Source organism: Eumetopias jubatus, unplaced genomic scaffold, assembly GCF_037043125.1.
Source record: "Eumetopias jubatus isolate StellerSeaLion01/CBP00866 unplaced genomic scaffold, mEumJub1_p1.0 scaffold_4, whole genome shotgun sequence".
Classification (NCBI taxonomy): Eukaryota; Metazoa; Chordata; class Mammalia; order Carnivora; family Otariidae; genus Eumetopias; species Eumetopias jubatus.
The window spans coordinates 182,640,424-182,666,669 of NW_028274810.1; the positions used below are offsets into that span (position 1 = coordinate 182,640,424).

Consider the following 26,246-nt stretch of genomic DNA (forward strand, 5'->3'; position numbering starts at 1 on the left):
GCATGAGACAGCCTCTGGAGGTCATGACCCACTGCTGGGGTGGGGGGAGGAGGAATGGATCCGAGCAGAAGAAATGGCACCCCAATAACATGGACAGCAATGCCTCATCCCCATCATGGACCCCAAGGCTCCTTTGCTCCTTGTTCTTCTTTTCAGACCTCCTCCCTCTTACTAGTCTCTTTTCCATTCACTTCCTGCTTCATACTTGTGTGTTGCCTCACAGGGGCATGATCTAAAAGGAATGTCCTTAACCTTCTGGTTAAATGACATGCAATCAAGATGTGGCATGCCAAAAAGGCCTAGAGAATCTCTGTGTTATGCTCTAAAATGGCCTGAATTTCTTTTTAATGTTTTAAATATCAAGTTCCATGTAATCAAACCATTTATGTTCCTTCACCTTTGTCAATAGATCCCGCTGGGTTCCACATTTTGTCTCTCTCCATCTTAAAGCAAATAGAACAAATGCCTCTGTTTTTTTTTTCAAGTTATGAAACATCTTTAAGAAGAAGTGATACTAGGTTTGAAACTTGAATACATGATTGGCTGCATCAGTTCCAAAGTACACAGGAAATTCTGAACTTAGATTTTTTTTTTTAAGATTTTATTTATTTATTTGACAGAGAGAGACACAGCCAGAGAGGGAACACAAGCAGGGGGAGTGGGGGAGGGAGAAGCAGGATTCCCACCAAGCAGGGAGCCCGATGTGGGGCTCGATCCCAGGACCCCGGGATCATGACCCGAGCCAAAGGCAGACGCTTAACAACTGAGCCACCCAAGCACCCCTGAACTTAGATTTTCATCCCAAGAAGTCCATCAGGGAGGGAAAGGAAAGGAGGTTCCTACTGTTGATGCATAGTACAGGCTAAGAAGACACAATTTCAGACTCAATCACTCATCTAACAAGCTCTCAACAAGATGGGTTCCAGGAAAATTGCTGAAGAAGAAAATTGTTTTTGTGTTGTGAATGATCTCCCCTCTGGGTATAAGGACTCCGGTCTCCTCATGGGGGTCAACCCAGCTTTTCCATCTGGGTATCATGAATCCTCCAAAACAGGGATTAGGAGGCAGACCGACCTAGACTGACACGTGGCTCTGATACTGGTTGGTGGGGTCTGGGAAAGTTATGTAACCAGGCTCACATTTAGCTTCTTCATCTGAAGAATGGGCATGACAATAGTTTCTCTGTGACAGAATAATAGTTCTAAATATTTGCAAATGACATATCAGATAAAGGGCTAGTATCCAAAATCTATAAAGAACTTATCAAACTCAACACCCAAAGAACAAATAATCCAATCAAGAAATGGGCAGAAGACATGAACAGACATTTTTCCAAAGAAGACATCCAAATGGCCAACAGACACATGAAAACACATGAAAAAGTACTCAACATCACTTGGCATCAGGGAAATCCAAATCAAAACCTCAATGAGATACCACCTCACACCAGTCAGAATGGCTAAAATTAACAAGTCAGGAAATGACAGATGTTGGCGGGGATGTGGAGAAAGGGGAACCCTCCTACACTGTTGGTGGGAATGCAAGCTGGTGCAAGCACTCTGGAAAACAGTATGGAGGTTCCTCAAACAGTTGAAAATAGAGCTACCATACAACCCAGCAATTGCACTACTGGGTATTTACCCCAAAGATACAAATGTAGGGATCCGAAGGGGTACGTGCACCCCAATGTTTATAGCAGCAATGTCCACAATAGCCAAACTGTGGAAAGAGCCAAGATGTCCATCGACAGATGAATGGATAAAGATGTGGTATATATACACAATGGAATATTATGCAACCATCAAATGGAATGAGATCTTGCCGTTTGCAAAGACGTGGATGGAACTGGAGGGTTTTATGCTGAGTGAAATAAGTCAATCAGAGAAAGACATGTATCATATGACCTTGCTGATATGAGGAATTTTTAACCTCAGGAAACAAACTGAGGGTTGCTGGAGTGGGGGTGGGGTGGGAGGGATGGGGTGGCTGGGTGATAGACATTGGGGAGGGTATGTGCTATGGTGAGTGCTGTGAATTGTGCAAGACTGATGAATCACAGATCTGTACCTCTGAAACAAATAATGCAATATATGTTAAGAAAAAAAAAAGAAGATAGTAGGAGGGGAAGAATGAAGTGGGGTAAATCAGAGAGGGAGATGAACCATGAGAGATGATGGACTCTGAAAAACAAACTGAGGGTTCTAGAGGGGAGAGGGTTGGGGGGATGGGTTAACCTGGTGATGCGTATTAAAGAGGGCACGTTCTGCGTGGAGCACTGGGTGTTATACACAAACAATGAATCATGGAACATTACATCAAAAATTAATGATGTAATGTATGGTGATTAACATAACACTAAAAAAATTAAAAAAAGAAAAAAATCATCCAACTATAAAAAAAAGAATAATAGTTCTACATATTAATCTGTAAGTTTCCACCCATCTTCCTGTGTTCACAAAATTCTTTCTATTGAATACCAAGAACTTCTCCAATTCCCTCAGCCTAATCAGATAGAGATGAATCACTCATAGCACAAACAAAAAGAAATAGAAGTAAAAAGCATGAGTACTTAGTGTAAGGCAGCAAGATTCAAGATTCTGCTATACACTTGCAGAGGAAATGGAGGGACAAGATAAGCAGCACACTGTGAAAGAGATGGAAGAGACGGGGCTCACACAGACTGGAAAGAGAGAATAGAAAAACCATGAAAATCACCATCCAACTTGAGTAAGAGGCAGCTAAACCAAAGGTGACTGAGCAATGAGCTATCCTCTTGGTTGATATCTAGAGAAGATACAAATTTCCAATGTTGGCTCATCTTCTACTTTGGAGTGACATTTATTTAGCCACAAACTTTCCCTAGCAACTTCAAGACACACATACCCCAAAACGTGTGTCATGCAGTGATATACTATCTGTCTCATGGTTCTGAACACTCGCGTGAATCCCAGAAGAGAAAGGCTCATATACTTTGTGGATGCTGGTGATATGAAGGGAAAGCTACCTCCTGATGCTCCTCCTATAGGATGACGGAGCATTAGATGAAATCGTACTCTCAGCTAGTCTGACCATAGTAGTAATGTTACCTGTTTTTAATCTTAATTAGTTCACTTATCAGTTTAAAGACCATAAGCATGATATCTGTTAAGCATGGATTCTTAATGGGCTATATCCCAATTCACAATGCTCTTGTGAATCAAAGATGCTAATTATGTGTGTGTGCATGTGCTTTTCTCTTTTGCACTCTGAACATCAGTGCAGCTCACCAGACACAGGCTTGCCAGTCTGCAGCAAAGGCAAGGACCCAAAGAATGATGAATAGTCTAAACCTTCCCCCTCCTCACCCCCAGAAGCTCAGGCAAACTTTCCCATATAACTAGATGTCATACTGGTAAGGAAACGGGCAGGGGAGGCAGCCCTGAGTTTAATCTAAAAGATACAGTTTGAACTAAATTGTTTCAAACAAGAATAGAGGAACAGAGGATTAACAGTCAAGTTAAATGTGTAATCTTATATGCCCTTCAACCCATAGAAGAATTATGATATATAAAATGTGTTATGTTAGTTGCCTTCCATATCCCATCTTAAGTCAAGATGTTAAAGAACCCCCAATATTTAGAATTTAAAATTACTTCCTTACTCAAAATATAGGTTTCCATTGGTGGAAATTCAGGCAACCAAAAGAAGCAGTAAGGAAATATTGTTGAGCTGGGACTTTCTAGAGCCTTGGTTCTCAAAGTGTGGTTTGCAGACCAACATCATTAACAACAGCTGAGAGCTTATTAGAAATGCAGATACACAGGTCCCACCACCATCTATCTGAATTAGAATCTGCTTTATAATAAAATTCCCAGATGATTTGTGTGCACATTACATTCCAGAAGCAATGTCTAAAGTGTTAGAATCCTTCTCTAATCATACCAAGCATGTGGCTGCCCTCCTCACTTTTTAATAAGTCAAGGGAGACCATCATATATAACATCCAATTTCCAAAATGTTTATAGGTTAAAACTAAAAAAAAAAAAAACACTCAGAAAGTGCCATTCTCATATCTATCATTGGCAAATGTCTTAAACATTTGCTGAGAAAAATACAAGCAGATGCTTACTGTTCCATCACACTGGCCATCCCTAATCCTCAGATACATCTGTGCGTTTTTCACACTTTCGAACATGCAAATGCCAGAGCTGATTTTATGCACTTTCCAGTAGGATTTTTCAGACTGACTTCCCACTCCAGTGCAGCTCCCATCAGGCTGGAGACACAGGGCTTGGCACAGGCTTGTAGCAAGTAGAACCACAGCACTGTTGAGGAACACACCCTTCAGAACAACAAACAGAACAGAAGGCAGTAAATAACAAGCTCATGTTTTGCTAAAAGAAGATGGGAGTAGAGTTCATTCTCTTACAGAAGCTGTAGTGATCAAAATCTTATCAGAAACTTGTTGGCTAAAAGTAAGCAAAATAAGGAAGTAAATAATTTAACTGCTATGCAAAACTAAAAATAAAAGGAGGTTCTCTGGCTGATTCATTATAATTTACATCAACCATTATTTATTGAGTGTAAGAGTCACCATCAGATGCTATAGAGATTTAAAAAGTATACAAAACACAAACACTTATCTTAAGAACTTTACAATCAATATAAACAAATAATCATAATAGTAATATAAAGCAGAATAAAAACAGTGTACTACAAGTGTACCTGAATTATGGGATGCACGATATGGATATTAGTCCAATGTATATAAGTAGGAATGAATGAATGAAAAGAGTTATCAACTATAACTAAAGTATATTTAAGTAAATCCTAGGCAGTCAATAACTTAAGAAGAAGATGTAAAAAATTCTTGAAGGTTTATAGGGGAGGGGGGTGGGGGATGGGTTGGCCTGGTGATGGGTATTAAAGAGGGCACGTACTGAATGGAGCACTGGGTGTTATATGCAAACATTGAATCATGGAACACTACATCAAAAACTAATGATGTAATGTATGGTGATTAACATAACATGAAATAGAATTTCAAAAGATCATATTATTTGGGGAAAAAATAATGTAATGAAGTGTTTATTATACGGTAAGCATAAAAAGTTTTGAAGACAAACTGACTTTGATTTTAATCATGATCTACCATTTACTAGTTATGCTCTGCTAGTCAGATTTTTAACTTCTCTGAAAATCTTTTCTTCATGTTTAAAATACAGATAATATCTGTCCATACTTTTAGGATGATTAAATATAGTTTTGAATGTGGTAAAGTTCTCGGTAAAGTGCTTGGCACAAAACAGGCAATCTCATAAATTATATTTATTATATTATTATAACAATAATATTTTAAAGATAAATTCATAAACACATAGTATAAAGAAAGAAGCATAAAATGATCACTCACATACAACACTCAAAGACTGTAAATATTCTAATTGTTAGAAAAGTTAAATATATACATTTGACTCCCAATGTAAGAGTCTCTAAATTTTTATTTAGAATTCCCACATTTATACCATTTATAGTTTTAACCTCCAAATTCAATTGAATATAGGATGTTACTCCTACCAGTTTCAGTGCTGCTAAAGCTAAGATCCTTATTGCTTTTCAAAGTTTGGGTAAATAGAATGGCAATAGGCATCAATGCCACCTAGCGGGAAGAGATCTGATTACTCTTTAATGATTCGAGTTTTCCTCAATAGAGCAAAAGAAAGTAGGTATTTTAACAATATACACTTTAATGACTTTCCACCATTTTACCTTGACAAAAACCACAAATTCTTTTGAAAGGTCTGCATAGCCTGCTGATGATTCATCAGCTGTTTTGCCAAGATGATCAAAAGTAACTATTTGACCAGGAACCAGTGCTGACTCAAGAAGTGCACAGCGGTTGGGCTGATAAAGAACCCGCAGCTCAGTGCAGGCTCCACCACTAGCCTAAAAGGAAAACAAAACAAACAAACAAACAAACAAAAACCTCTGGATTAGCAATAGAAAATAATTAAATTTAAAATGTTTGGACATGATATGTATGTACAGGTCTACTCCACTCTATAGAATCCTTGTATTATCTATCACATGCTTTTGTAATTTAATTGTTTTGATTCTCCAGCCTGATTTTCAGTGTTTTGTTCCAAGAACTTCCTTCTCTTGATTTCTCAGAACCCATGGTAGAGTATTGGGTAACAACAAAAAAACTTCAGTGGCAGGATATTTTAATGAGTTATTAATATGTATTTTATTGTTTATTTTTCATTTCTTCATTTGTATCCTCCTAACCCAAGACTATTTTGGACTAAAAGCTGAAATTAAAAGACATGCATTACTAGGTTTTACTTCCAAAAAACTAAACAAATCAAGGAGGTTATGCTACAAGGAAACATTCCTGATTCAAGGTACTATTTGAGATTTTACCCCCATTTCCCCTCATTACCTTGGGGAGTGCAAAAGAGAAAAGCTCATGCACACACTCTCACCAACCTAGTAGGATAGGGGCTTGGAAGTAGATTTAATTTGATTTTAGAAAAATAAAGTAATGGGACGTTTCTCAACCCCTTGACTTAATTGAGTAGATTCCATATCTACTACATTCATATTTATAAGCACTTACTAAGACTAGGACCTGTACTAACTGAGCAGAATATGCTGAAAAGTATAGCACAGCAGAGGAGAAAAGACTTCATGAAGAAAATCTGACTGATTATCAGTTAGCCTGAATTTCAGGCCTACAAATTGCATAAGCTTTTTTTCAATAATTATTATTTTCCCTTATGTTAAGTAACATGCTATGAGTCAAAAATCATGTAATATTTGGGCGCCTAGGTGTCTCAGCTGGTTGAGCGGCCAACTCAGTTTCGGTTCAGGTTGTGATCTCAGGGTTGGGGGATAAAGCCCTGCAAGGGGCTCCGCATTCAGTGTAGAGTCTGCTTGTCCCTCTCTCTCTCTCTACTCCTCCCTCCACTCATGCTTTCTCTCTAAAATAAATAAATAAAATCTTAAAAATAATCATTTAATATTATATAACATTATATGAGGAAGCTGTAGCATGAGTGCTAGAATCAGAATGCCTGTGTTCAATTCCTGCTTTCACATTTACTACCTATGTGACCTTGGGCAACTCAATCCATCTACCTGTCATGTTCTTCTTTTGTTAAATAGGGATAATAATGGATTCTCAATGATGGATTCTCTCAGAGGGTAGATATAAAGACTAAACGTTATAACACATATTAAACATTTGGAACAGTGCATGACAGTTATTCTATGCTGTCTCATTTTTCAAAATAAAAAGCATGCATATATTTTTTAAAAGAGCTTTATATATTAAAAGCTACTTTTCAAACCTAAACCAAGCAATATAAAGTATACTTAGGTGAAATTATTATTATTTTTTCCCTAATAATATGCTCCCTGAAGGGGACTTTGAGAAATCAGATCATCTCCTTTTGGACGCTTATTTAGTATTTTGAATGTTATCAGAAAAGTGGTCTACTTTTTCTTGTCTAAATTTTAGTTGCTGAAATTTGGGACCATTTATGCATCAGAATCTCAAAACTTAGTGAGACAAAACAGAATAATAAAAATGGTGAAAGTAAAAGCCAAAGGAAATACAATTTGATCTTATAAAAATATATTATATGTGGATACAATACTATTGTTATGTGACAAAAAGGAAAATTACTACATACCATTCCAGTGACATTGCTGTTGTCAACAGCAAGAGAAAGATGTCTCATTTCATGACTTTGGAAAATGCATATATTTCCTTTGTTGAAAATAACATCAAAGAGACCTGGAAAACATCTTAGGTATTAGCAAATAATTCATGCTTTTAAAGTGCTTTTTCTTATTCAATTATACATTGAAATCTCCTAATAATATATTTTATATCTCTCAGTTAAATGTTTTGAATTAGTCAAAAGGTAGAATGCCAATAACCTTTGATTATCTATAAGTTGCTTGGCAATTTACTGGAGTTTCCATGGAAAATCCCTAATGCCTTTCCATGCTAATTGGTAAGCACCTGAGACAAGCCCAAAAAATAACACCTGATGGAACTGATTCCACGATGATAAATTATCCTGGTATAAAAAACCATTTCCATTCTCTAAATCTCAGGGACTTGAGGTAAAATAACACATTATAATATAATAATGCATTATACATACATATGATTTGAGCATTAGTGACTAGTTTGTATGATGATTATGTCATCATATATTTCATTGTTTTCAATATACTTTCACATATCTTTTTATCTTATAATTTATGCTTCTTGAAATCATGAATTTTTGTCTACTCTGTATATAGCTATAGAACTGCACTTAGAGCAGTGCCTACAACATAGTAACTGCTCAAGAAATATTCTTTAAATAAGTTAATTAGATCCCCATAGCCTATGCAATAGGTACTACACACTCACACACACACACACACACACACACACACACACACACACACACACTATCCTTATTTTGCAAATAAGGAAATCAAGATTCAGAGAGGTAAGGTAGTTTCCCAAGATCCCTGCCTAGTCACAGAATGGAAATTGAACCCAGGACCTCAGATCTTAATCCAGTACTCTTTCCAGTACCAATAATCCTTCCCTTAGTACTTACAAACAACAAATTTTCAGGAATCCACTCTTGTAACAATAAGAAATAAAGACCATTTTTCCTTTTACAAATAGGTGATTCTCAAAAAATGATAAGTCAAACAAGCCAGATATAAAGGAATACATATTGTGTGTTTTATTTTGAAGAAAGCACAAAATATAGGCAATACATTGGACTCACTGGAGCACCAATATATAAAAATATATATAAGGCTAATGTTAAAAGATCTAAAGGGAGAAACTGAAAGACTACAATAATAGTAAGGAATTTAACACCTGACTTATATCAATGGATAGATCTAAATAAATCTAATCTAAATAAAAAATCTAATTCTACATAAAAAAATCAATAAGGAAACACTGGCCTTAAACAATACATTAAAACAGATGGACATAATAGACATATACAGAACATTATATTCAAGATCAACAGAATACACGGTCTTCTCAAGTATACACAAAACATTACCTAGGACAGATTACATGTTAGGCCACAAGTCTCAATAAATTCAAGAAGATTAAAATCATATCAAGCGTCTTCTCTATGATAATATAAAACTAAGAAATCAATTACAAGAAGATAACTGGAAAATCCACAAACATCTGATGATTAAACAATATGCTACTGAAGCAATGTATTAACCAATGTTTAATCAAAGAAATCAAAGAAGAAATTTAAAAAAATAATAACTAGAGACAAATGAAAGCAGAAATACTACCTATCAAAATTTTGGGTTTTCAGCAAACGTGGTTCTAAGAGGGAAGATCAGCAATACAGGCCTAACAAAAAACAAGAATGTCTCAAAAAATCTAACTTCACATCTAAATCTAGATGTATGATTCTAGTTCTGGCTCTAGCAATAGAGTTCAATCACTCATTCAACCACTGGTTATTAAGCACCTACTATGTGCAGGAAATATTTTTCAGTTGTAACCTACATAAAAATTCTCAATCTTCTTATCTCTAAAACATTATTATCTTTAAAAACAAGGGGTAGGTTGCTGGAGGGGAGGTGGGTGAGAGAATGGGGTAACTGGGTGATAGGCATTAGGGAGGGCACGTGATGTAATGAGCACTGGGTGTTATATGCAACTGATGAATCACTGAACTCTCTGAAACTAATAATATACTACATGTTAATTAATTGAATTTAAATAAAATAAAATTTAAAAAAAAATAAAGTAACATAAAAAAACGAAAATATTAAAAAAAAAAAACAAGGGGTAGGGATGGCTGGGTGGTGGCTCTGTCAGTTAAGCATCTGCCTTCAGCTCAGGTTATGATCCCAGGGTCCTGGGATAGAGTCCTTGCTCAGCGGGGAGCCTGCTTCTCCCTCTGCCTGCTGCTCCCCCTGCTAGTGCTCTCTCCCCACTGGGCAAATAAATAAATAAAATCTTTAAAGATAAAAAAAATAAAAACAAGGGGTAAATCTTTAAAATCTTAAAGCTCCTGGCTAATTCTAACATCCACTGGATCTGATCACACTAATATCATCAAAACAAACTCTAATTGCCAAAATCCAACAGAAGCATCTTCAGTCCTCATTTCATTTTGCCTTTCTACTCCATTTGAACCTGCGGGCATTGTTTGAAACTTCACAATCTCCCACCTCACTAACTTCCTTCTCAGTTTCCTACTTCATTCTCAGTTGTCCTCTTCATGCATAGGGTTCTCTGCTCAGGTGATTAGCCTTCCCACTCTTCCCTGGCCCCCTGAGAAGTTTCTTTTATTAATCCATAAAGTGATAAGTCCCAAATCAACATCTCAACCACTCATCTCTCCCTCAACATCAGCTCATATGTATGATTTACTGTTAAACATAAACAACTGGATAACTCACACGCACTTCAAACTCAATATATACAAACTAGAGCTCCTAATTTTCCACATATTCTTTTTTTAAGATTTTATTTATTTATTTGACAGAGAGAGAGACAGCCAGAGAGGAAACACAAGCAGGGGAAGTGGGAGAGGGAGAAGCACGCTCCCAGCTGAGCAGGGAGCCCGATGCGGTGCTCAATCCCAGGACCCTGGGATCATGACCTGAGCTGAAGGCAGACGCTTAATGACTGAGCCACCCAGGCACCCCAATTTTCCACATATTCTTAGCTTCCAAATCTACTCCTCCTAAATTTTCTGTATTTCCTACCTTAGTCAGTGACCCCCATCAGGGACCTAATCACCCAAACCAGAAACCTAAGAATAACCTTTTCCTTTAATACTCCTTTATCAATAAATGATGAAACCCTGCCAATTTTATCTCCTAGAAATTCTTCAAATCCATTCTCTCTTCTCTATCAATATTCCCACTGAAGTATTTTAGGTCCTCATCATCTTCTGTTTGACATACTACAAGAGGCTTCTAACTGGTCACTCTAATTTTTCTGCACAGCCTCAAATCTGGCCTCCACTTAGCCACCAAAGTATTTCTATTCTACTTCAAATCTGTTAATGGCTATCTCCCACCATAGGAGGGAATAAAAGAAGTTGTTTTCAAACATACACTGGCCCTTCTCTCCCAGACCTTTTAAAGAGGCTACAGATCAGTCATGGAAGAGTTACAGTTTTAACTTATAAAATGCAGTAGATATCTTTTGGTTACTAGCAGACTATTGATATTCTTAAAGTAGTGAGATAAAGTGTTTAAAACATGTTTTGTGGTCTCTAGAGTAAAGCATCAGATTAAACACTCTCTATTGCAACACTCAAAATTCATTTTGGATCTACTGCTGGATTCTGAGTTAAGAAATTCAGCAATTTACAACACAAAATAGCCCTGATTTTCTGAAGACTGATAAAAGTGTAAGTCATCCCTCTACATATCAACTTAGAGTTAGAGGATGTCATAGAGAATAGTGAGCTGCCACATCCCCACTATGAATGTGTATTTCCAAGACATCCAGACTCCTCTTCTTCCTTTACATCTCTTTTCCTTAATCTTTCCTAATTCAGAAACTGAAGTTCACTTTAAACAGGACTGAATAAGACAACAACCATTCTAGAGCATATTCTTTTCAATCTAAAGCCAAAGAGGTCCTTCGAAGCACTCTCATAAAATAGAGGGGCAAAGCCAATGGCTCCTTGATTTCAGAGAAGTGTAGCCAGGATATAGTAAGAGCTGGAGCAGAAGACAAAGTGGCCAATATATATTCAATGCTATACTCTTTAAATAATAAACTTTTTTTCACTTCCTTTATTAGGATATAGTAGCAGAGAGCCAGGCAGATAAAATAATTGCAGCTAATTACCATCAGATACTCACTAGAAATAGGGTTTAAAATATGTAGATCAACTACTAACAATAATCTAAGAGAAGAATTCTATTAGTACCTACACAGATAGGTTAGAACACCAGAAACAATCCAAAGAAGGGGCAAGTTCTAGAAATGGCTATATATTTTGTTATTCAAAAAAAAAAAGGGGGGAGAATAACAAGTACAAGAAATTTTTTAAAAGTTGCAACACAAGGAAAAACAGGCATTACCCTCTTTGGTATGCCATATAAACTATTTAATAAGGAAACAATGAAAAATTTCAGAAAATTCTGTCTTCAAAGTCCTGAGAAGATTCTAGCTATATCTCATATGAAATAATTCTTAAATTCTTACTTCCCACTTAATTGTAACTGAAACGAAATTATCAAGTATGCATTAGAGGTACAATTACCATATAACTGTTCAACCAGGATACTTTTGAGATTAAAAGGGATGCCAATCAGATGGAATACAGATATAAACAGGCAAACTAGAGTGTATGGTGCTCTTAACTTATGTTATGCTTTACACAAGAAAAGGACCTTAGCTTTACATTTTAAAATTGGAGAGTAAGTGTGTGTTCGTGTTTCAGGCTTATATAAAATTTAAAGTGTGCATTTTTTATTATTAACTCTGCTTTAATGATAAAAGTGTAATTGAGTCTAAGACACTCATGTACCACTGATGAGAGTATAAACTGATATAACTCTTCTGCAAAGAGATGGGGCAATCTGTAAAAAGAGCCTTAAAATCCTCTTTATATTTAAGTCAACAACAGGAGGAAAACTGGAAAATTAACAAATATTTGGAAATGAAATAACACACTCTTTAACAATCAGTGGGTGAAAGGAAAAATTGAAAGAGAAATCAAAATAAATCTTGAAACAAATGAAGATGGAAACACAACATACCAAAGCTTATGGAATGCAGCAAACACATTTCTAAGAGGCACATGTGTAGTTGAAAATGCCCACATTTTAAAAAAAGAAAGATCTTAAATAAACAACTTAACATTATACTTCAAGAAACTACAAAAATAAGAACTAAGCCCAAAATTCTTAGAAAGGAGATAATAAAGATCAGAAGAGAAACAGATGAAATAGAAAACAAAAACAATAGAAAAGATCAATGAAGATCTTGAAACAAGGAGTTGGTTTTTTGAAAAGACAAATAAAATTCACAAATTTTTGGCTAGATTAACCAAGAAAAAAGAGAGAGGGCTCAAATTTTTAAAAAAATTATAAATGAAAAAGGAGATATTACAGATGAAACCACAGAAACACAAAAAATCATGACATTCAACTACCATGAACAATTATACAAAAAAATGGAAAACCTAAAAGAAATGGATAAAGTCCTAAAAACATACACTCTACCCAGACCAAGTCATGAAAAAAAAAAATAGAAAATCTGAACAAACCAATAATAAGTAAGGAGATTGAATCAGTAATCAAGCAAGAATCTCCCAACAACAACAAAAAGAGCCCAGGATCAAGTGGTTTCACAGGTAAAATCTACCAAACATTTAAAGAAGAATTAACACCAATCCTTCTCAAACTCTTTCAAAAAAATTGAAAAGGAAGAAACACTCCCAAACTCATTTTACTAAACCAGCATTACCCCGACACCAAAGTCAGATAAGGACACAACAAAAAAAGAAAACTACGGGCCAATACTCCTGATAAAGATAGATGCAAAAATTCTCAACAAAATACTAAGAAACTGAATTCAAAACCACATTAAAAGGATTATACACCATGATTAAGTGAGATTTATCCTTGGGAAGCAAGGATGCTTCAAAATATGCAAATAAATAGATGTGACACACCACATTAATCAAATGAAACACAAATCATATGATCATCTATAGATGCAGTAAAACATTTGAGAAAATTCAGTATCATTTCATGAAAAAAAAAATCTCTCAAAAAATAGGTATAGAAGAAACATACCTCAACATAATAAAGACCGTATATGACAAGCCCACAGCTAACATCATACTCACTGGTGAAAGACTGAAAGATTTCTATGATTAGGAAGAAGCCAAGGGTGCCCACTATCACCAGTACACATTTAGCATAGTACTGGAAGAATAGTCTGAGCAATTAGGCAACTAAAAGAAATAAAAAGCCCATCCAAATTCAGAAGGAAGATGCAAAACTGTTTCTTTTGCAGATGATATGATCTTATGTAGAGAAAATCCTAGTCTCCCCCAAAATTGTTAGAATAAAAAAAATTCAGTAAAGTTACAGGATACAAAATCAATACACAAAAATCAGTTGAGTTTCTATACACTAACAGTGAACTGTCTGAAAAAAGATAAAATATTTAAAATAGCATCAAAAACAAGAAAATACTTAGAAATAAATTTAACCAAGAAAGTGAAGATCTATAACCAAAAATATAAAGCACTGATTAAAAAAAAATGAAAAAGACATGAATAAATATAAAGACATTCCATATTCATGAATCAAAAGAATTAATATGAAATTGTTAAAATGTCCATACTACCTGAAGTCATCTATAGATTCAACACAATCCCTATTAAAATTCCAATGTCATTTTTCACAGAAATAGAAAAAAATAATCCTAAAATTTGTTGAGAACCACAGAAGACCCTGAATAGCCAAATTAATCTTGAGAAAGAATAAAGAACAAAGTAATCTTGAGGAAAAAAAAATCATACTTCCTAATTTTAAACTGTATTACAGACCTATAGTAATCAAAACAGTATGGTACTGGCATTAAAACAGACACCTAAACCAATGGAACAGCATAGAGAGCCCAGATATAAGCCCACAGATATACAGTCAACTAATATTTGACAAGGGAGTCAAGGAAATTCAATGCAGAAAGGATAGTCTCTTCAATAAACGGTGCTAGAAAACTGGATATCCACATACAAAAGAATGGTACTGGACCCCTAGCTTACACCACTCAAAAAATTAACTTGAATTGGATTAAGAACATAAATGTAATACCTGAAACCATAAAACTCCTTGAAGAACAGTAGGGAAATATCTCTTTAACATTGGTCTTGGCAACGATTTTTTGGATATGATGCCAAAAGCACAAGCAACAACAAAAAATCAACAAAAGAGACTACATCAAACTTAAAAGGCTTCCACACAGCAAAGGCAACCTACAGAATGGGAGAAAATATTTGCAAACTATTATCTGATGAGGGATTTATTTCCAAAATATATAAGGAACTCAAACAACACAATGACAAAAAAAAATCTATTTAAAAATGGGCAGAACACTGGAACAGATATTTTTCCAAAGAAGACATACAAGTGGCCAACAAGTGTGTGAAAAGGTGCTCTACATCAATCATCAGGGAAATGCAAATCAGAACGTCAATAAGATACCAACTCACACCAGTTAGGATGGCTATTACCAGAAAGACAAGAGATAACAAATGACTGCAAAGGATGTGGAGGAAAGGTAACCCTGATGCACTGCTGGTGGGAAGGTAAACTGGTCAGCCACTGTGACAAAAACTATGAAGTCTCCTCAGTAATCCATCAAAATCCTAGAGGAGAACATAGGCAGTAACCTCTTCGACATCAGCCACAGCAAATTCTTTCAAGGTACATCTCCAAAAGCTAGTGAAACAAAAGCAAAAATGAATGTTGGGGACTTCATCAAGATAAAAAGCTTCTGCACAGCAAAGGAAACAGTCAAAAAAACAAAGAGGCAACCCACAGAATGGGAGAAGATATTTGCAAATGACACTACAGACAAAGCACTGATTTCCAAGATCTTTAAAGAACTTCTCAAACTCAACACCCAAAAAACAAATAATCAAGTCAAGAAATGGGCAGAAGACATGAGCAGACACTTCTCAAAAGAAGACATAAAAATGACTAACAGGCGCATGAAAAAATGTTCATCATCATTAGCCATCAGGGAAATTCAAATCAAAACCACATTGAGATACCACCTTATACCAGTTAGAATGGCAAAAATGGACAAGGAAAGAAACAATGAATGTTGGAGAGGTTGTGGAGAAAGGGGAACCCTCTTATACTGTTGGTGAGAATGCAAGTTGGTACAGCCACTTTGGAAAACAGTGTGGAGGTGCCTCAAAAAATTAAAAATAGAGCTACCCTATGACCCAGCAATTGCACTCCTGGGTATTTACCCCAAAGACACAGATGTAGTGAAAAGAAGGGCCATATGCACCCCAATGTGCATAGCAGCAATGTCCACAATGGCCAAACTGTGGAAAGAGCTGATATGCCCTTCAACAGATGAATGGATAAAGAAGATGTGGTCCATATATACAATGGAATATTACTCAGTCATCAGAAAGGATGAACACCCAACTTTTTCATCAACATGGATGGGACTGGAAGAGATTATGCTAAGTGAAATAAGTCAAGCAGAGAAAGACAATTATCATATAGTTTCACTTATTTGTGGAACATAAGGAATAACATGGAGGACATTAGGAGAAGGAAGGGAAAAATGAAGGGGGGGGAAATCATAGGGGGAGACGAACCATGAGAGACTATGGACTCCAAGAAACAAACTGAGGGGTTTTTTTGGGGGGGGATGGGTTGGCCCGGTGATGGGTATTAAGGAGGGCATGTACTGCATGGAGCACTGGGTGTTATGTGAAAACAATGAATCGTGGATCACTACATCAAAAACTAATGATGTACTAACGTAACATAATAAAATAAAATTTAAAAAAAACTAATGATGTATTCTATGGTGACTAACATAACATAATAAAATAAAATAATTTTTTTTAAAAAACCTATGCAGTCTCCTTAAAAAATTAAAATAAAACTACTATATGATCCAGCAATATACTTCTGAATACATACCCAAAGAATATGAAATCCTTATCTCAAAGAGGTATCTGTACTCCTATGTTCATTCATAATAGCCAGGAAATGGAAAAAATATAAGTGTCCTCCAATGGATGAATGGATATGGAAATATTATATATAGATATACATGAATATTTTTCAGCATAAAAAATAAGGAAATTCTGCCATTTGTGACAACATAGATGGACCTTAAGGACATAAAGGTAAGTGAATTAAGTCAGACAAAGTCAAATACTATGTGAACTCACTTATATGTAGAATCAAAAATTTTTTTAAAAAGATGACTCTTAACTCTAGAGAACAAACTAAAGGTTGCTGGAGGGGAGGTGGGGAAGGGGAATGGGTTAAATAAGTGATGGGTATTAAGGAAGGCACTTGTGATGAGCACTGGGTATTGTATGAAAATGATGAATCACTAAATTTTACACCTGAAACTAATATTACACTGTATTTTAACTAACTAAATTTAAACAAAGACTTGAAACTACAAAAAAAAAGCTGAATTCATAGAAACAAAGAGTAGAATGGAGGTTGCCGGGGCTGACAAGTGGGGGAAATGAGGTGATGTTGGTCAAAGTGTACAAACCTCCAGTTATAAAATGAATTAGTTCTGAGGCTCTAATATATAGCATAGTGACTATTAACAATACTGTATTATATATTTGGAAGCTACTAAGAGATTAGATCTTGAATATTCTCATAACAAAAAAATTGCAATTATATGAAGTGACAGATGTGTTAACTAATTTTATTGAAGTAATCATTTTGCAATATATACACTTATCAAATCATAATGTTGCATACCTAAACTTACACAATGCTTTATGTCAATTGTCTCAATAAATCTGAAGAGTAAAAAGAATTAGTAAAATCAAAGTTGACAAGATTCCCCACTCCTCCCAAAGTAGACACACCAATCTCATTGGAATGTAAACTCTAAGTGGGCACAAATTTTATTTGTTTGATTCCTGTAATATCTCCAGCATCTAGACAAGCACCAGTACTTAAATAAGTGTATGTATATGTGTGTCTCTGTGTGTGTTTGCATTTAATGGATCTCTCCTGTGAACAGAATTTATAATTTCTAAAAAAGAAAAAAATAGAAATCTCATTTAAATTACATAACTAAAGAGCTATCTACCATAAGTAAGCAGAGTTTAATATAAGAATAGAAATATTACTTTTTAAAAATGTATTTATTCAAGTAACACAAATTGTCTAATATGAAAACCTGTATCATGAATCCATTAGATGCCAAAGAGAAATGTAATAACATTTAAGATTCATTTTTAAATCATTTTAATAGGGTTCTTAGTAAAATTAGAAATATGTTACTTTCCTATCACTCTAAAGGACAAGTACTTAAAAATCAATAACCATATCATATATAAGAGGGAACCTACCTACCCCATGATGACTCTCACACACCCTTGTATCCCATACCATGGAACAGAGTTCAGCTCTCGGATTGGCGCTTTGAAAGGAGTGAGGTATTGCAGCTTAGGCCCTTTCTGTCCCCAAATGGGCCACCTATACAGAAGGTCCTTTCTGCTGTGCTCTCTGTCACTTGTAAGGGGCAGCCCCATAAGGGAGCCTGTGGTTGCCCAACACTGTCTATACTTGTGTAGGTAATCTCATCTCATCTGGGGAGAGTTAGCAAGTCCTTTGAGCTCAGATATAGAGCCAATATCCTCACTTGACTCCATCAGTAATCATGCTGAGATCTTGATTTCCATTTGTCTGTGTTCTGTATCTTATTTTGTAATTGCCTCTCTACACAGGAGGGGAAGAAAGGGGTATTATTTATCAACTCCTCTTAAAATATTCAACTTTTAATAAACAATAAAAACATTCCATTAATGTAATGAGAATGCCAATATTACCAACATTATTTTATTTCCTTTTTTTTTTTTTTTTTGAGGATGTTCTTGCCAGTGAAAAGGTGCTTGAAATCAAAACAATAGACTTAACTATTGGGAAGTAATAAATTTATTATATCGGTAATACCTGAAAAAACTCTTTAATTAGAATGAAGTAAAGTGGTAAGATTCAAAATGAATATGTATCTAGATCAGTGCCTGAAAAATAGCAGGCACTTATTACATACTGAATAAATAAAACATAAAAACTGTAGATCTCTATATTTTTCTGTATATGTTATTTATAATGGAAAGGGGGGTTATTTACAATAGCAACCAAACCCTAATAATAACACTAAAAAGACAACATAGTACCTATGTAAAGGGAGAAAAATTTTTAAATACATGTATGATGTTCTGAATGAATAAATATAGGACAAATTCCTAAAGGATATATCTGACTACTATGAAGACATCCATTCTTTCCAAGTTAATATATAGATTTAATGTAATTTTAACAAATTTTCCTTCAGGATTTTTTTGGAATGATTAAATAGTTTAAAGTTAATTTGAAAGAAAAACCATAAATATCAATCCTGATAAATGTTTTGTGCTATAGTTTGAGTATTAAAATCTCAAGTCACGGTTTGGAATTTCAAAGCTCCTCCCACTCACAGCTCAGGTGCAGCTGCTAGAAGCTACTCAGAAGGCACAGGAACATTGTCAGCTTTCTCTCTTCTGATTTCCCTCTTTTACCAGGTGAAGTTAGTATGTGATTTATTGCTCATGTAAGTCACCATGGAGGCAGCACTGCAGTCCCTCTTCAGTTGGTCATTGCCATTTTTCCATCTAACAATGCAGGAATCAAAATAGTTGCTCTAGTGTCTGTCACACTAGATTAGCATTCTTGTGATACCATCAATGGCCTCCTGATATTGGGAGAATCCTATTGAGGCAAGGCCTTTTTGCACTGGGCAGCCATTTGGGGTGGCCAGATGGCACCTACTTACATGTTCTATCTGTGCCTAGTCAAGAATCCATGACTCAGACTCAAGTAAAATTAGGAGCTCAAGTTCATCTCTGACCTTCTTATGGTCCTTCCTTAAGATCTAGTGCTTCTAAGTCCACTCTCTTGCCATCCAACAAACAGCTAGCCTGGAGGAAGACACAAGTATATCACATAGACAATCAGTCCCTAAGCAGCAGGTAGCTTTAAGTCAGCCAGCCACACTTCCACGAATTCAGTTAGTGAGGATACAGCAAGCCTAGCCAGATTTAAACAGTTTATTAGACCCAGCATAGCAGGCAACAGAAACTGCAGGTTCATACTGGTTCCCCTGATCCCTGAGTTGCATCAGGACAATGCAGAATGGGGCTAGGTAAATGCTACTGCACACACTGAGTCTGGGTCACACCTGAGGAACTTCGAGTTTTGCAAAGCCCTAATCTTAACAGGGGCTGCTAGCAAACCTGCCCAATCTTTGCCCACAGAGAGAAATTATATTAATTGGAAAACAAATGTTCTCTGAGGAAAGAAAAGAGACTTTACTATCCCTGAAGGTCTTCAGGAAGGGAGATATTCTTTATCTTGCAATATCTCTTTATACAGACATTCTAAAGTGGCTGTAGATAGCTTTGCACAGGAGACCCAGATCATATAGAAATGTGAGAGATATAGGGAGAAACTTCCTGACAAAATGTTCTCTGCACATACACACCTCGAAACTTCCCAGAGAATGCCATATCTTCCATTTCAGTAGGGAACAGCAAAAAGACAAAGTGCTAGGACAAGGTGCTAGAGCTCCACTACCTAAAACCTACTCCAGTCCTAATTCCCTTTATAGAAACCTAGTTCAAGTCATGATATAAACTGTATATTCCTGGCAGGAAGGGCTCAGTTTGCCCCTTTACACCTTTCTGTTATCCATATTTGTTTGTAATAAGCTCCATTCAACCAGACTGGTAAGTGAAACAATGCCTTTGTGAGAATCAGAAAGAGCTGTCCCTTTAGTAAAACACTTTACTGGCTTTTTGTTAGAAACTGTTAAGTAAATGTATAAATCCATAACAATTACAAGTGTGAATTATACCCTTACTCTTGTGCAGTGGATAGGGGCCCATGATGGTTTTTCTAAAACCATAGTAAAATAATATAACATAGGGGCTCCTGGGTGGCTCAGTCATTAAGCATCTGCCTTCGGCTCAGGTCATGATCCCAGGGTCCTGGGATTGAGCCCCATATCGGGCTACCTGCTTGGTGGGAAGCCTGCTTCTCCCTCTCCTGTTCCCTCTCTTGCTGTCTCTCTCAAATAAATAAATAAAATCTTTAAAAAAATAATATAACATAAAATTCACCATTTTAACCATTTCAAAGTGTACAATTCAGTGGCATGTAGTGCATTCACAATGTTGTGCAACTGATCATCCCAAAAGAAACCTGCCAGCTGTTAAGCAGTCAATCCCTCTTTGCCCCGCCTCCAGCAACCATTAATCTACTTTCTATCTCTACAGATTTACCTATTCTAGATATTATATATTCTAGATATTAGATATATTAGGTATATTAGATATTCTAGATGTGTGATCTTTTATGTCTGGTTTCTTTCAGTTAGCACAATGTTTTCACAGTCCATATCATAGCACAAATCAGTACTTCATTACTTTTTATAGCTGAATAATATTCCCTTGTATGGATATATCACATTTGTTTATCCACTCATCAGGTGATGGACATTTAGATTGTTTCCATCTTTTAGCTATTGTGAATAGTGCTATAAACATTCAAATATACCCTTTTATTCTCAGTTATCATAGAGTACAATTGCCAGGGCACATGGTAATTCTATGTTTAACTTACTGATGAATACCAAATTGTTTTCCAAAGTGGTTGATCATTTTACATTCCCACTGGCAATGTCTGAAGGTTCTGATTTCTCCACATCCTCACAAGTACTTGTTATTTGCTGTTATCTGTGTGTTGGAATTATCAGATGAGAATTTTATAATAACAATTATATAGTTTTTTATTCAAGTAAAATTAAGTTATATTAATTTCAGGTGTACAGTATAATGATTCAACAATTCTATACTTCTCAGTGCTCAAGATACGTGCACTCTTGATCCCCTTTGTCTATTACACCATCCCCCCACCACCTCCCCTCTGGCAACCACCAGTTTGCTCTCTGTATTTAAGAGTTTATTTTTTTGTTTGTCTGTTTGGTTTCTTAAATTCCACATATGAGTGAAATCATACAATATGTGCCTTTCTCTGATTGACTTATTTCACTTATACCCTCTAGGTCCAGCCATATTGTTGCAAAAGGCAAGATATCATTCTTTTTTATGGCTGAATAATATTCTGTGTGTGTGTGTGTGTGTGTGTGTGTGTGTGTGTGTGTATCACCTCTTCTTCATTCACCTATGGATGAACACGGGTTGATTTCATGTATTGGTTATTATGTAAATAATGCTTCAATAAACATAGAGGCGCATATATCTTTTCAAATTAGTGTTTTCATTTTCTTTGGGTAAATAGAATTACTAGATTATATGGTATTTCTATTTTTAATTTTTTAAGGAATCTTCATACTGTTTTCCACAGGGGCTGTCACAATTTGCATTCCCACCAACAGTGCACAAGTGTTCCTTTTTCTCCACATCCTCACCAACAGTTGTTACTTCTTGTGTTTTTTATTTCAGCCATTCTGACGGATGTAAAGTGATATCTTATCATAGTTTTAATTTGCATTTCCCTGATTATTAGTGATGTTGAGCATCTTTTCATATGTGTGTTGGCCATCTGTATATCTTTTGTGGAAAAATGTCTATTCAGGTCCTCTGCCCATTTTTAATCAAATTATTTGTTTTTTTGGCTTTGAAGTTGTAGAAATTCTTTATGTATTTTGGATATTACCCCCTTATCAGATATATCATTTGCAAATATCTTCTCCCATTCAGTAGGTTGCCTTTTTGTTTTGTTGATGATTTCTTTCACTGTGCAAAAGCTTTCTATGTTGGTGTGGTCCCAAAAGTTTAATTTTGCTTTTGTTTCCTTTGCCTGAGGAGATGTAGCAAAAAAAATGTTTCTATGGCTGATGTCAAAGAAATTACTCCCTATATTTTCTTCTAGGAATTTTGTGGCTTCAAGTCTCATATTTTAGTCTTCACTTGCTGTTATTTTCATTACAGCCATCCTAGTGGGTGTGAAGTGCTACTCATAGTTTTGATTTGTGTTTTTCTAATACTAAGACACTGAACATCTTTTCATGTATTTGTTGGTCATTTGTGTATCTTATATATTTGTTGGCCATTTATGTATCTTCTTTGGATAGATGTCTATTCAGGTCCTTTGCTCATTTTTTAATTAGGTTGTTCATCTTCTTGATGAATTTTAGAGCTTTTTATATACTCTGGACACTAGATCCTTATCAGACATAGGATTTGCAAGTATTTCCCCCATTTGGGGGGTTACCTTTCCATCTTGATAGTATCCTTTGATGCACAAGAGTTTTTAATGTGATGATAGCCAACCTGTTTTTTTCTTTGTTGCCTGTGCTTTTGATGTCATATCTAAAAAACCATTGACTATTCCAAGGATGTACACATTTACACCTATGTTTTCTTCTAAGAGTTTTATAGTTTTAGATCTTACTTTGTTCCATTTCAGTTGAATTTTGTATATGGTATGAGGTAAGGATCCAGCTCCATTATTTTGTATTTGGATATCCAGCTGTCCCAGCACCATTTATTGAACACACTATTCACTTACACCCTCTAGGTCCAGCCTTTCCCCAGCTGAAGACTAGGGAAAAGAAACAGACTTTCCCCAATTGAAGGTCTTGGCACCCTTGTCAAAAATCAATTGACCACAGATATACAAGCTTATTTCTATACTGCCAATTCTATTTGCATTGCATATAATTTTTCTGTATATTATGATGATTTGACATCTTAAAAATTTTTCCTGGCTGGGAGAGAGACTTGCCTCACCTTGGGCTAAATTCTTAGAGATAGTAAAAGACCCAGACTACAGCATACCTTCTTTTTTTTTAAGGTTTTATTTATTTGAGAGAGAGACAGAAAGCACAAGCGGGGACAAGGGGGTGGGGAGGGGATAGAGGGAGAGGTACAAGCAGACTCCCTGCCGAGGAGGGAGCCCAATGTGGGACTCGATCCCAGGACCTGGAGATCACCCCCCACAGCCGAAGGCAGATGCCCAACTGACTGAGCCACCCAGATGCCCCTACAGCATACCTTTAATATGCAAACTAATCAATCCAGACACATACCTCCTCTTTCTGGCCCATGTACCCCAGGAGGCACTACTCCTCTGTCTTAATCATCCAAGAGCCAAGTACCAGGCAACTAGAGATCACCTCTATAGTCCAAAACTCACTGATATTATTCAAACTATCTAATCATAAACTGTTTCCCCTGCCCTGCCTTGAATTTCCTGTGGAAATCCTAGCAAAGTTCCTGGCCTAAGTGTTCTCTCCCTCCTATCTTCTGTCTCCTGACCTCCCTAGTATTTTTCTATGTGATCCTGCATGGTATATTATGCCTTCTGTCTTTAGGACCTGTGAGTATAATGAACTTTGTTTTTCTGAGTCTCTCCTGTATTTCCTTTTGTACCTGACTGACCATCTCATAAAAAACACAAAATACTACTCCACTGATCTATATGTCAATATTTATGCTAGCACCACACTATTTTGATTACAGTAGGTTTATAGTAATTTGTCAGATCAGGAAATGTGGGTCTTCCAACTTTGTTCTTTTTCAGTATTATTTTGGCTATTCAGGGTTCCTTGCAATTCCATATAAAATTTAGGATTAGTTTTTTCATTTCTGTAGAAAAGGCATTTTGATAGGGATTGAATCAAATCTGTAGAACATTTTGGGAAATACTGTTATCTTAACAATATTAAGTCTTCAAACCCATAAACACAGAGTATCTTTCCACCTATTTAGGACTTCTTTAATTTCTTTCAAAGATATTTTATAGTTTTCAGTGTAGAAAAATGGCACTGAATATACAGGACTACCCAGTGCACCAGTACAAAATGTAGAAATGAATCAGCAATGCAAGAACAAAGATGAGGATTCAGATTAGAGAGGGGAGAGATGTTGCTTTTTCCATTCCTAGCCATCATTTAATGTGAAGAGAAGATGAAATCCATCATAGTGTCCAGAGTGAGAAAATACAGAAGCATCTCTCTTACAAAACAGTGACTGATCACTATATTAGTGATCTACTGCTGTGTAAAGTATTACTCCAAAACTTTTGCAGGTTAGAAAAAAATGTTTATTATCTTACAATTTTGATAGGTCAAAAATCTGGGAGCAACTTATCTGGGTAACTCTGGATCAGGATCTCCCATGAGATTACACTCCAGCTATTGGTTGGGGCTGTTGTCATCTGAAGGCTTCACTGGGGCTCTCTCACAAGATGGATCATTCACATGGCTGTTAGTAGGAGGCTTCTGTTCCTTTCCAAGTTGGCCTCTCCATAGGGCTGCTGGGATGTCCTTATGACATGGCAGTTGGGTTGCCCCAGAGTGAGTGATCCAAGAAGAGTACCAGGAAAAATGTATAATGCCTTTTATGACCTAGTCTCAAAAGTCACACACAGTCACTTCTACCGTATTCTATTTCTTAGAAGTCCCTTGATCCAGCCCATTTTCGAGGCAAGAGGAATAGGCCCCACCTCTTAAAGAGGGGCAGTGTCAAATAATTTGTGGACATATTTTAAAATACCCACACTAAAGAATGTAGTCACCTCTTCTATATGCACTAGTCTGACATGGTACCAAATAAATACTTCAAAAACAAAACCCAAAAATCCATCTCAAAACCTGGTAGGGTGGTTCCTCCTTATCCCCAGAGGATACACTACAGGACCTACAGTGGATGCCTGAACCCAAAGATGGTACCAAACCCTACATATACTATGTTTTTTCCTATGCATAAATACCTATAATAAAGCTTATGAATTAGGCAGAGTAAGAGATTAATAATAACTAATAATAAACTAGAACAATATAACATACTCTAATAAAAGTTATGTGAACGTGGTCTCTCTCAAAATATTGTATTCTATTCACCCTTCTTCTAGTGATGATATCAGATGATAAAATGCCTACATGATGAAATGAAGTGAGGTGAATGACTTAGGCACTGTGACGTACTGTTAGGCTACTACTGACCTTCTGAAAATATGTCAGAAGAATCATCTGCTTCCACAGCACAGTTGACTACAAGAAACTGAAACTGTGGAAAGTGAAACCAGGGATGAGGGGAGACTACTGTACAACTATTGACCTAGATCCTTAGTGACAATACAGAAGACAATGACATGTTAGAAACTTCCAGTGATCCAGGACAAAGAGAAACTAAAAGAATTGCAATCACTAAACCAGCCCTATGAAAAATATTGAAAGGGGTCCTGTAAGCAAAGAGAGAGCCCAAAAGTAACATAGACCAGAAAAGAACAGAGACAATAAACAGTAACAGTCACCTTACAGGCAATACAATGGCACTAAATTCATATCTTTCAATAGTTACCCCGAATGTAAATGGGCTAAATGCCCCAATCAAAAGACACAGGCTATCAGATTGGATAAAAAAGCAAGACCCATCGAGATGCTGTCTGCAAGACTCTTTTTAGACCCAAAGACACCACCAGAT

At 36.0% G+C, this 26,246-nt stretch overlaps 1 protein-coding gene across 1 annotated transcript in view; it reads right to left on the reverse strand.

Annotated features, from left to right (window-relative positions):
* The window catches only part of LOC148164638 (lipoxygenase homology domain-containing protein 1-like), a 263,084-nt gene that overhangs the window by 162,502 nt on the left and 74,336 nt on the right, over positions 1-26,246 (reverse strand). Inside the window, exons 11-13 of the mRNA XM_088022889.1 lie at positions 7,677-7,780; positions 5,749-5,925; positions 4,109-4,321 (exon numbers count right to left, since the gene is read on the reverse strand). Of these exons, the coding sequence (XP_087879015.1) occupies positions 4,109-4,321; positions 5,749-5,925; positions 7,677-7,780 (494 nt within the window). The remainder of the gene's footprint in view (positions 1-4,108; positions 4,322-5,748; positions 5,926-7,676; positions 7,781-26,246) is intronic.